The following is a 12,597-nucleotide window of genomic DNA, read 5'->3' as shown; positions in this document are numbered from 1 at the left end:
CTGAGAAAACAAATGAGGGAAGAGAACAACCTGAACCAGAAGGTGGGACAACAGATTGCGGCTGCTGCTAAGTCACTTCAGTCGTGTCCGACTCTGTGTGACCCCACAGACAGCAGCCCACCAGGCTCCCCCGTCCCTGGGATTCTCCAGGCAAGAACACTGGAGTGGGGTGCCATTTCTTTCTCCAGTGCAGGAAAGTGAAAAGTGAAAGTGAAGTCGCTCCGTCGTGTCCGACCCTCAGTGACCGCATGCTACAGCCCACCAGGCTCCCCCGTCCAGGGGATTTTCCAGGCAAGAGTACTGGAGTGGGGTGCCATTGCCTTCTCCGGGGACAACAGATTAGGCAGAAAAAGCTCATTTTCAGTTCTTATCATCCCTTCATGCCAAGGGGATATTTAGCCTTCAGGCTGCAGTCATGAGTGGAAATACTTCTCCCCTCAAATCCTGAAGAAAACAAATTAAGAATCATGTAAGCAAAACTAACCAAAAGCCCTATCTAATATATATTTACATAATACACATTTATACCATTAGCACAGCAAATACTGAAAGCGAATCCTTTCTACCTTATGGTCCCTTTGGAGGTGGGTCAGTTTAGTTAGGGAGACCCCAACAAAAACGAAAGCGGTCAAAGAAAACGATTAAGGGGAAACGCATACAATGGATGATACACAGGGACACACAGACAAAAGAAAAATAGGAAGAGGCAAACAGAAACTCAGGGAAAGGGGGCCAAAGGTCAAGGAGGTTTAGCAGCTGGTTTCTGCCTGGGAGACCAACTGCCTTAGTGACTTCCAGACAGAGTGAGATGGGCTGTGTAGAAAAATCTAGGAAATGGGGATATGCAAGGGTATTATTTGCTTATTCTTATTAGATTCCCTATCCTGAAAATTCTGATTCTATAGGTCTTTAGCTGGGCCAGGAATTCTTAGGACAATCAAGGTTGAGAATCCCTATGGACAGTTTCACTTTTGAGGATGCCGATTACCTATGTATGGTTTTTCCAGGAGTCACGTATGGATGCTGAGAGCTGGACCATGAAGAAGGCTGAGCGCTGAAGAACTGCTTTCAAAGTGTGGTACTGCAGAAGACTCTTGAGAGTCCCTTGGACAGCAAGGAGATCAAATTCATTGGGAGAACTGATGCTGAAGCTGAAGCTCCAATCCTTTGGCCACCTGATGCGAAGAGCTGACTCATTGGAAAAGACCCTGATGCTGGGAAAGACTGAGGGCAAGAAGAGAAGGGGGTGACAGAGGATGAGATGGTTGGATAGCACCCTGACTCAATGGACAGGAGTTTGAGCAAACTCAGGGAGATTGTGAAGGACAGGGAAGCCTGGAGTGTGGCAGTCCATGGGGTTGCAAAGAGTCAGACACAACTGAGCAACTAAACAACAATTATTTATGTCAGCTAGGCCACTGTTCAGGAGAAGGCAATGGCACCCCACTCCAGTACTCTTGCCTGGAAAATCCTATGGACAGAGGGGCCTGGAAGGCTGCAGTCCATGGTGTCGCTGAGGGTCTGACATGACTTGAGTGGCTTCACTTTCACTTTTCACTTTCATGCACTGGAAAAGGAAATGGCAACCCACTCCAGTGTTCTTGCCTGGAGAATCCCAGGGACGGCGGAGCCTGGTGGGCTGCCGTCTATGGGGCTGCACAGAGTCGGACATGACTGAAGCGACTGAGCAGCAGGCCGTTGTTCACAGGTCTTCATCATCCAGAGCTCTACTGTGAATGTAAGTCACAGCCCACTTCCGTGGAGCTACTCGACGGCAATGGCAGCCTAAGCAAGTTCTCCTTGTATCACACATGCCTCCTGGCATTCTGTGTACACTACCTCTCATGTTCACACCTCCCTGCCTTCGCTCATACTTTTTCCCCTGGCATGTTTCTTTCTGCATGTTGAAATCCTCTTCGCTCTTCCCAGCCCTATCTCCAAAATGCCTCCCCTTCTTTCTGTATCGCTGTAAGGACTTTAAACTCTTTCTACCTTGTACTCTGGTTATTGACAGAGATGCCTTAATCACTCCTATTTGAGGATATGCTCTTAGGGGCCATATTATAACTTATCTTTTTCTCCCAAAGGTCTTATCATCTGTTGAATGATGATTACCCAGGGAAAAATAAAACCAAGGTTGAATTTCAGCCCCAGACCAGAGGTTCCTTTTCTCTATCTCAAAAAAGGAATCAAAATTTTCCTGACTCGGGCAGGTATGTTCTCTTGCCCCAGGTATTCCCACCCAGAACACCATGGGAAAACTAATCACTAGGCAGGTCAATGTTTCCTATAACAAAATTTCACACCAGCTAAAATAAAACCACTTTCTTCTGCCCAACTGATCTCAACCACTGTTCACACCCAGTGGACTCTGTTTGAGCCTCAGTGGAACACAACTGGCTTCCCCAGTGGCTCAGTGGTAAAGAATCTACCTGCCAAGCAGGAGACATGGGTTCTATCCCTGGGTTGGGAAGGAAATGGCAACCCACTCCAGTATTCTTGCCCAGGAAATCCCATGAAAACAGAAGAGCCTGGTGGGCGACAGCCCATGGGGTGGCAAAGAGTCAGACACGACTTAGCTAGTAAACAGCATCAGGCACCCATCTGCCATCTGAATAACAAGCCTTTCTTTCATGGCAAGAAACAGCCAAGGGAACTCCAGACACTAAAGAATGATTTCATCCTGAGCAGGGACTCTCATTTCAGCTAAAGCCCTCTAAGTCTGGACATACTGCATTCCCAAGACCACGGGGGAGGCCTGACTGCCCCGTAACACAGGAGACCGGAGAGGTCAGTGACCCAGCCAGGAAACAGGGATTCAGGTGGCAGTGCCACACCTCACTGGCAGATGCTACTCAGCCCCATCCCAAGAGAGAAGGAAGGCTTGGCCTAGTACTGAGACATTATGAGTTCTTTAGAGTTTAAGTCAGGAGTTGGTACTCTTCCAGAATGCACAGGAGTTGTAAGAGCCCGGACCTGAGAAATAAAAGATACAGTTTACAGTCTATCCTGTGCCCTACTTAGTTCTGTGTATTAATAAGCAAGTTCTTTCTTATTGCCTGTTTGAGCCTCAACGTTTGTGTCTCTAAAATGGATTTGAATGCCCAATCCAGCAAATATCTAAATAATACAGAGTTATAAAACATCAGCTTGAAAGCAGGGAAAATAAGAGGATAAAGTTACCACTGGAAAAAATTGGGATACAGGGCCCGACAGTTACTAAAGTCAAGCCACAAATTTGTTTCTCTGCTTCCTGGCAGCCAAAGCAAAAAGAGAAACATGATCAGTTACACCCGACTGTCCACAAAGGAAAGTCATGCCAGTTCCCTGGGAGAGGCAAAACTTTTCCTGGCACCAGATTCTGAAAGAAAATTTCTCCAATTAACTTAACAGAGACATTAAGTGAAGCTGTAGCTTAAGTCTTCAACTATGTAAACTCTTACAAGAAACATAGTAGCAAGTTACATAAAGCTAGTTTGGAGAGCATCAGTCCATAAAGCAAAGGGCAGGACACCCATCTCAAGTTCATCTCAGTGAAAGTAATTCTGGCGGGGCTGAGCTACCATGGCCCAAGTATGCAGCTTTCAGTTGGCCCAACTTAAATCAAGGATAAAACTAAGACCAGGTAGACAACTTGTTCTTCCAGACACTTCTATAAATATTACTTCTTCCACATAGATGTTTATTAAGAGTTGGTTAGCAGTTTCCAATTAGATGACTTCTACATTCCATTCCAGTTCTGATAAATCTAAGTGACCTTTTTGGTCTTCATTTACTTACATTAATTTAAAATTTGGTAGTTTTCCCCGTCTTACTGCACTCCGAAATCAATGGAATTCCTGACAGTGAGAGAGAGAGAGAATCTAACTGTTTACTCTTGCTATTAATAGCTAATACCAAGTGCTTATGTACCAGGCCCCAGGCCTGGGTTCCTGTGCATTCTCTCATTTAATCCTCCCATCAACCCTGTGTGATAGTAACTACTATTAGTCTCATTTAACAAATAAGGAGCAGAGGCTTAGAGAAAATGTCCAAGGTCACAGAGCTTTCTGGTTCCAAAGTCAAGATTCTTAGCTCTACTTATAGTGCCTAGTATTAATGAAACACGATTACTGTGTTTGTCCGAACAATGAAGCCTAGAGTGAGGCTAGTAGAGCAGGCAAGAGTTACTAACAACAAAAAAATAATAGTGGAACTTTTAGAGACTTTGGCAACCTATAAAAAAAAATAAAAGGATGAAAAATTTGTGAGAAGCAGAAATCCCAAAAGAAAGTAATTCCACAGGAACAAGAACCCTCAAGAAAAGGAAGAGAAAACTTCTTTTCCTCCTCTCTTGAAAACAAACTATTATAAAATAAATAACCAATGAAAATCTACTACACAGCACAGGGAACTCTGCTCAATGCCCTGTGATGACCTAAATGGGAAGGAAATCCAAAAAAAGAGGGGATATATGTATTATATACACATACCTGATTCACTTTGCTGTACAGCAGAAATTAACAACATTGTAAACCAACTATACTCCAAGAAAACGTAAAAAAAAAAAAACCAGAAAAGAAAGTCATTTCCTACTCTTCAGTCCAGTCCCTCAGTCGTGTCCAACTCTTTGCGACCCCACGGACTGCAGCACACCAGGCCTCCCTTCCATCACCAGCTCCTGGAGTTCACTCAAACTCACGTCCATCGAGTCAGTGATGCCATCCAGCCATCTCATCCTGGGTCGTCCCCTTCTCCTCCTGCCTTCAATCTTTCCCAGCATCAGGATCTTTTCAAATGAGTCAGTTCTTCCCACTAGGTGGCCAAAGAATTGGCATTTCAACTTCAGCATCAGTCCTTCCAATGAACATTCAGGACTGATTTCCTTTAGGATGGACTGGCTGGATCTCCTTGATGTCCAAGGGACTCTCAAGAGTCTTCTCCAACACCACAGTTCAAAAGCATCAATTCTTCACTGCTCAGCTTTCTCTATGGTCCAACTCTCACATCCATACATGACTACTGGATAAACCACAGCTTTGACTAGATGGACTTTTGTGGGCAATGTAATATCTCTGCTTTTAATATGCTGTCTAGGTTGGTCATAACTTTTCTTCTAAGGAGCAAGCATCTTTTAATTTCATGGCTGCAGTCACCATCTGCAGTGATTTTGGAATACCCAAAAACTAAAGTCTGTCACTGTTTCCATTGTTTCCCCATCTATTTTCCATGAAGTGATGGGACCAGATGCCATGATCTTAGTTTTTTGACTGTTGAGCTTTAAGCCAACTTTTTCACTTTCCTGTTTCACTTTCATCAACAGGCTCTTTAGTTCTTCTTTGCTTTCTGCCATAAGTGTAGTGTCATCTGCATATCTGAGGTTACTGACATTTCTCCCACAATCCTGATTCCAACTTTTGCTTCATCCAGCCCAGCATTTCTCATGATGTACTCTGCATACAAGTTAAATAACCAGGGTGACAATACACAGCCTTGACATACTCCTTTCCTGATTTGGAAACAGTCTGTTGTTCCAGGTCCCATTCTAACTGTTGCTTCCTGACCTGCATACAGCTTTGTCAGGAGGCAGGTCAGGTGGTCTGGTATTCCCATCTCTGTAAGAATTTTCCACAGTTTATTGTGATCTACACAGTCAAAGGCTTTGGCGTAGTCAATTAAGCAGAAGTAGATGTTTTTCTGGAACTCTCTTGCTTTTTTGATGATCCAGCAAATGTTGGCAATTTGATCTCTGGTTCCTCTGCCTTTTCTAAATGCAGCTTGAACATCTGAAAGTTCACAGTTCATGTACTGTTGAGGCCTGGCTTGGAGAATTCTGAGCATTACTTTACTAGCGTGTGAGATGCGTGCAACTCTGTGGTAGTTTGAGCATTCTTTGGCATTGCCTTTCTTTGGGATTAGAATGAAAACTGACCTTTTCCAGTCCTGTGTCCACTGCTGAGTTTTCCAAATTTGCTGGCATATTGAGTGCAGCACTCTCACAGCATCATCGTTTAGGATTTGAAATAGCTCAACTGGAATTCCATTGCCTCCACTAGCTTTGTTCACAGTTTCTGCTCTTAAAAGACTCTAAACTTTGGCTCTCTTGGTCATTCATTCATTCATTCATTCACTCCAGCAACAATTAGATATTTACCCTGTGCTACTCCCTGCCAGGCACTGTCAGCAGTGAGCAAGACACAGGAGCTTCCAATCCAGCCATCAAGTAGACAACACACTTCCAGATGGTATTAAAGTGCTTTGAAAAAAAAATAATAATTAAGGGGATTAAGAGAGGCTGAGGGGCAGGGAAGGAGAACTGTTCTAGATAACAGGTCAGGGAGGGGCTCTCTGAGTAGCAAGTGAGGAAACCCAATCATGCAAAAATTTGGAGACCAGGCACCAGCAGAAAGGCCCAACCACAAAAACAAACCTTACATGTTTTAGAAACTTCAGGAAGGCCACTGCAGCAGACAAGCCAGACTGAAGTAGAATAGACTAAGTGAAGACTGGTAGGCAATGAGGTGGGAGAAGATGGGAGATGGGGCTACAGGGAAAGGAGGTGGATGCTTTCTGAAGGGTAATGGGAAGGGCATAATCCTAGTTTAAAATCTCCAAGGCTCCAAGGGACGCTCCAAGGGAAGTCAAAGCTCCAAGAGAAGTCCAGAGAGATGCAGTACCACCTTTGGTTAGGGATAGTATCACCAAACTCAAAACTGGTAAGGGAATCCCTTTAGCCTGTAGGCCCTGGTTTTCCACTGTTTGTTGTTGTTTAGTCCCTAAGTCTTTTGCAACCCCATGGACTGTAGCCCACCAGGCTCCTCCGTCCATGGCATTCTCCAGGCAAGAATACTGGAGTGGGTTGCCATTTCATTCTCCAGGGGATCTTCCTGACCCAGGAATTGAACCGGCATCTCCTGCATTGCAGGCGAATTCTTCACCACTGAGCTGCCAGGGAAACCTGCTTTCCATCACTAGATGCTAAAAAAGAGTTCCTTTTCCAGAGCTTTATACCCCCTTGTCATGAAGGGAATGCAGTTGTCAAGAGCAACTGGTGGTTTGGTTGATAGACTCTAGGGAAATGCCAAGATAATTTACAAAGAAAACTGATCCAGACCTCTATTTGAATCCCACCTGCTCTTCCTATCCTAGGATGTCGTATCCTTGGCTATCCTTTTGTTGCTTTCTTTTTCCAGAGGCTCAAAACTCAACACTCTTCATATGAGCTGCTTGACCAAACTGAATATTATTAAAGTTAATTTCTACAATCCCACTGTTAGCCTTCCCAAATAAGGCGTACCCTTGGCAGGAAGGACCACAGAAATATGAATTTGAATTTGAATCTTTTCTGAAGCTAAATTACAGCTTTGATTAATTCGAGGAAACTGCTTTTACCAACGTGTTTGGACACAAGAACTAAGAGGGGAACATCCAACATGTGGAAGCACCAGGTGCGTATGTTTCTGCTTGAAAGTAGAGACAGGAGAAGCGATGTGAAATTGCTAGGCACTCAGTCGTGTCCGAGTCTTTGCAACCCCACGGACTGCAGCCCACCAGGCTCCTCTGTCCATGGGATTTTCCAGGCAAGGGCACTGGAGTGGCTTGCCATTTCCTTCTCCAGGATCCAACCCCAGTCTCCTGCACTGCAGGCAGATTCTTTACCAACTGAGCTACCAGGGAACGGGTAACAGAGACAGGTAACAGCATCAGAAAACGGTGACTGCACACAGGAGCCGAGCCATCACCCAGGCAATAAGCTGGGCTGAGGTCGGCAAGGGGGCATGGAAACTTGTTGTCACTTCTTATTAACAGACAAACTCGTGGCTCCCCTCCCTGCTCCCAACAAAAAATAAAATCACCAGTATGCCCTTCCTCCAGATTATACAGCCTGGAACACCCAGATACTAAACAAAATCAACCTTTCCTGCTGGCCAGACTGTTAATGCCCCAGGCACAATGACTGTTATCATTAACTCAAAATAATTAAAATCGTTAAAACACTGAAAATTCACCTAAATCTGGGAATAATGCAGGAGGTTCAACAGCACTACTCATGACCCCAACCCCACACACCTAGAAACATCCAGTCATACAGAATAGTGAACAGCAGCCCTCAAATGGACTGGAGCAGGGTGCTGTGGGAGTCACAGGGCCTATGCCTACCTCTCAGGGCCAATGCTTCAAGGCAGTTGAAAGCAAACACTATACCCTTAGGTTTCAAAGCCCAGGCCTGCAACAGATGAGCGGTACTGGGTTTGTATACAGTGTGGGTCATATAATCTGATCAAGGCTTTGCATATCATTGTTCACTGCCCCAAATTCCCACTAGTTCAGAGTTTATCAACCATCTGCCTCATAACTTCATGGCCCACTTATTAAAAATGTTCCCCACTGACAATAAACATCTCCAGACTGGACTTACAAACTACATGCTTAAACATTACCCAGGTTGTCTTTATGCACATTTAAGTCTGAGAACTTCAGCAATGTTTCTGCAAACTGTGGGCCATGAGTCATGACCAGCAGTTGATATTTTTTTTTAATTAAGTAGGAAAAAATTATAAATAGAACACACTGCAGGTAGTCAGGGCAATTATTGTTTCTGGGAACTTAGGCAGTTGTGGACCTCTGTGCAGTGATATAAAACGTATTCATCACTGTGGTTCAGTTTGAAAACCACTCTCCTAGAGGGATGAAGGAATATTTTTACGGAATATTTTATGCTATTCCTATGCATGGTGTTTATTTCCCATTTTTCACCCCTAGTTCCAAGCTTCTGAATTTTAGGTCAAGCACAAGTTATCAAGACACAAAGGCTGTTATCGAATCCTAAACTGATGAGGCAATGCCAAACTGAGTAGGGGGGGGTCAGCCCAAGGCTCCTTCCTGCCCCAGACCCTTCTCAAGGAGCTGGGGATACGGAAAGGTGCCAAAGGGAAGTTTGCACAACTCTCCCCAGGCTGGACCTGTTCCTTGGTAAAGAACTTGCACACTCATTATCACACATTAGAAGAATTGAAATGTTCCCTTATGAGGGGGTAGGGAGCCGGGGGCGGGGGAGGCTCAGTCTCAGTCTAAGGAATAGAGAGAACTCAGGTTCAATCCATCAATGCAGTCCTGGGGCAGGAACTAGGTCAAAGGAAAGTCAGGGAAGGGTGAATTCAGGCCCACTGACCACAAGGCTCTGAGCTCTCAGAATCAGGACAGCACTGGACAGCATCAGGCATGTGAGGTCACGTCTCACCCCAGAACCAGTGACATCAGCTGCCTTGGGCAAGTCACTTAGCTTTTCAATCCCCTAGGTTCCTTGTGTGGCCAATGTTCCGGGAGCAAGTGGAACACAAGCATCCCTTCTTGCCCAATGCTCTAGGACAGGCAGCCGCATCTTGCTGGACCAGAAGAGAGGAACATGGGAGTAAGAGCCAGGGGGAGAAGGAATGGCTGGGGCTTCTCTGGCGGTCCAGGGGTTAAGGTTCCAGCTGCCATCGCAGGGGGCGTGGGTTCCATCCCTGGTAGGGGAACTAAGATCCCGCCTGCCAGCAGGATGTGGCCAAAAAAAGTAGCTAGCTGTATTTTCGGCTTTTAGACTCACCAGAAGCAACGACTTACTGAAAACAGCCTCAACACTCGAGGAGAGCAACTGACAAGGAGGCCGGAGCTCAAAAACAAAAAACCCAGCGAAGCCCAGGGGCGGTTTCCCCGGGCCATTCAAAGCCGCGGGACTGCGGGTGGGTCAGCTACATCACACAGAAAAACGGAGGGCGCTCACTCCCTTGGCTTTGTAAGCTCCTGTAAGCCGAGAGTGAAGTCAGAGGTGGCAGGCTCCTGGGCCCGGTCCAAACGAACAGGTGGTTCCCCTCCCCACCATCCTCGCCAACAAGAGAAAAGTCACCACTTGGGGTGAAGCTACCCAGAGGAGGTCAGCGGCCAGGGAGGGTGCACCTGAAGCAGTGAGAGCTCCGGGGTGCCCCGCCAGACCCGCTTCCCGAGAGATACGCGCTGGAGAGGCTCCCTGATTCCGTCGGGCAGGAGTGAACTCGCGCCCACCTCTTTGGCAAGGGCGCTGGGGAGGCGCCGGGAAGCGGCCAGGCAGGAACTCGGCTGCGGTTACCTCTGCCCGCGGCCGGCCAAGCGCTCCTCGGAGTCTTGAGGGCGGCTAGTCTCGCAAAAGGCGGGAGGCGGGGGGACACACCGAGGGCGGCGCCCCCGGACCCAGTGTCTCCAGCGGAGACCCAGCGACATCGGGGACAGAAAGCGCCTGCAACTCCCACCCTGGCCCCCACCCACTTCGTCCCAATCCGCGGGAACTAAGCTGAGAAAGGCGCGGCCATCGGGTCTCGGGTTCACACCCCCCGCCCCGGCCCCGCTCGCTCCAGACCTGCCCGGCTCGTCGCCCGGGTCCCCGGCCCCGACCCGGGACCTGCGCCCCCTCGGCGCCAGCCGCGGGCCGCAGCCGGGGCCCCGGCAGTGTTTGTAAACAAACCGGTCACGTGGCCCCGGCGGCTGGCTCCCCGCCCCCTGCGCCCGCGGCCCCCCCACCTCGCCCCGGGGCGACCCCCGCGCCGGACCCCACCTCGGCCGCGCCAGGCGGAGGGTGCCGCGCTCGCTCCCAGGGAGCCGGGCCGCCGGGGCCCCGGGGCGGGATGGAGGGGGACGGGGACGCGCGCCCCGCGCTCCGACCGGGCGCCCCGCGCTGTCAGCACGCCCCACGCCCACGCGCGCCGCGCTCGCGTCTCACTCACCCGGCAGCCAGCAGCCCCGTCCGGCCCGCGCCGCGGTCGGCTCCGCGGGGATGCGCAGCAGCGAAGGACCGCCCGGCCGGATCCCGGGCCCCGGGCGCGCTCTTAAAGCCACAGCCGCCGCCGCCGCCGCGCCGCATCCCTCCGGGCCGGGCCGGGGGCTGCCGGGTGACGGACGCGCTCCCGCGCCTATCCCCTCGGCGCAGCACATAGCAACACGCCGCGGGTTGGCTGCGCCCGGCCGCAGCCCATCCGCCGCGAGCCAATCAGCGAAGGACGGAACTCCGCCTCCTGCTTCCCCGACCTCCGCCCCCCACCCCCCACCACCCCCTCGGGCCCCGCCGGGCTTGGGTGCGGGGTGCGGGGCGCGAGGCGGGCGCCGGGGTCTGGCCCCGAGGAGGCTGAGCCCGCCGCGCCTGGCGAGGCGGGGGGCGGCTGGCCCGAGGGACGGGGAGCAGGGTGATGACGATGGGGAGGCTCTCGGCGCCCGGGCGGAGACCGTTTATTTGGGTTTGGAGTTTGTCTCCAGGTCAAGGCTGGGATTTCTAGAACCCGGGGTGGTGGTGGGGGTGGGGGGCGCTTTCTAGTGCTGCTTCTGCTTAGAGGAGCTAAGACAGTAACTCACTCCTCACGCCTTAGCCGCCCCCAACTCAGTCTAAGTTACCTGGAGAGGCTCTCGGGACCCAGGGCAGTTGAATGTAAAAAGATAACGCCAGCCCGAGGGGGCCCCCGCCAGGCCCTACTCAGCAACGAGTCATTTCCCGTTGTCTCTCTGCTCTCCTTAAACCCGGCGTATTAAACGCAGGATAAGAGGCATTTACAGGCATTGGAAGACACCTCGCCCCCAATTGCTGCTGGTTTTCTAAGGCTTTTGAAGAGAAACGATTCACCCGGGACACTAGGAGGGTCAGTGACCATAGGGGAGGTGCGCCCAGTCTGGGTCAGTGGAGCGGTGCTTTTCACGGAAGAGGTTAAAAAATAAGCCCAGGGCTATCAGGAAATCTAGGGAGGCACCAGGTGGGCGGAGTGGGGCAGTCTCCCAGTAAGAAAACAGGTCACTTCGAGAAAGAATGCAGCCAGGGATCAGGGGCAGAGAGCAGTTCAGCCTTTTCATTTGGCCTCTGGGATTCTGCAGTTGCTCAGAGAGCAGTAGGAAACCTCGGGTTTTATTGAGCTGCTGTCAGAGTGTGAGACATTTCTAGAGCTGCTGCTGTCTTCAACCCCTTTGCACGCTGGTTTGCCCAAAAGTGGAGAATGGTACCCAAGGCAGATCCCCAAGTGGCTCAGACTTCACCGAAACTCCAGCCAGCTGTCTTTAAAATACGTTTGATTCGGTTAATATATCTCTCGTTTGGATTGTATCCCGATAATATATGTTGCATGGTTGGATGTGAATCCAGTCCTAATGTTAGTAAAAACTACAAAAAAAGTACCTGAAACACATCAGCATCTCACATATGTATCAGTCTCAGTGTAAGCATTTTCAGTGTAAACAAGATCTCCTTGTCATTGCTCACAGTTGATAAACTTGGAAAGTTTAAAACAAAAAAATTTTTAAATACTTATCAGATAAAGACTCAAGAAAGGTTTAGCACTTAATCCTCATCTTTGAAGAAGTGGTAGATTCTTTAGATTACTGAGACCTTGATTTCTGCCCTAATCTGCCTCTTGGGCAAATTTCTTCCTCTTTCCAGAGGTTAGTAGCCACAGTTTGAAACAAAGAAGATTGAAATAGATTGAAATAGTCCCCTCCAGGCAGTAAAATCTAAGCAGGTCCAGAAAGTCAAACTTGTTACAATGTTTCAACAATATCCTAGTGAATGTTCCTGTTGCCAGATCACCACTCCCCAACCGCAGGCCCTGCATGAGTTTAACACTCTGG

General features: G+C 49.1%; 1 protein-coding gene across 7 annotated transcripts in view; it reads right to left on the bottom strand.

Annotated features, from left to right (window-relative positions):
• The window catches only part of YPEL2 (yippee like 2), a 65,596-nt gene extending 54,659 nt beyond the window's left edge, over positions 1-10,937 (bottom strand). For 3 of the 7 annotated variants that reach the window (XM_060395149.1, XM_027975343.2, XM_060395148.1), the window contains exons 1-2: positions 10,719-10,822; positions 989-1,224 (exon numbers count right to left, since the gene is read on the bottom strand). Coding sequence is in view for 2 of the 7 variants with exons in the window: in XM_060395151.1 (XP_060251134.1) it covers positions 989-1,224; positions 10,719-10,926 (444 nt within the window). In the remaining 5 variants the exon portion in view is untranslated. Of the gene's footprint in view, positions 1-6; positions 445-988; positions 1,225-10,718 lie in introns of those variants that run through there. The other 4 variants (XM_015098466.3, XM_015098465.3, XM_060395152.1 and 1 more) reach the window with 3 other exon arrangements.
• Positions 10,938-12,597: the final 1,660 nt, after the last annotated feature.

The sequence above is a fragment of the Ovis aries genome, chromosome 11 (assembly GCF_016772045.2).
Source record: "Ovis aries strain OAR_USU_Benz2616 breed Rambouillet chromosome 11, ARS-UI_Ramb_v3.0, whole genome shotgun sequence".
In the NCBI taxonomy this organism is placed as follows: Eukaryota; Metazoa; Chordata; class Mammalia; order Artiodactyla; family Bovidae; genus Ovis; species Ovis aries.
Note: the sequence above shows the minus strand (reverse complement) of the source record. Positions and strands in the feature narration are given on the sequence as shown.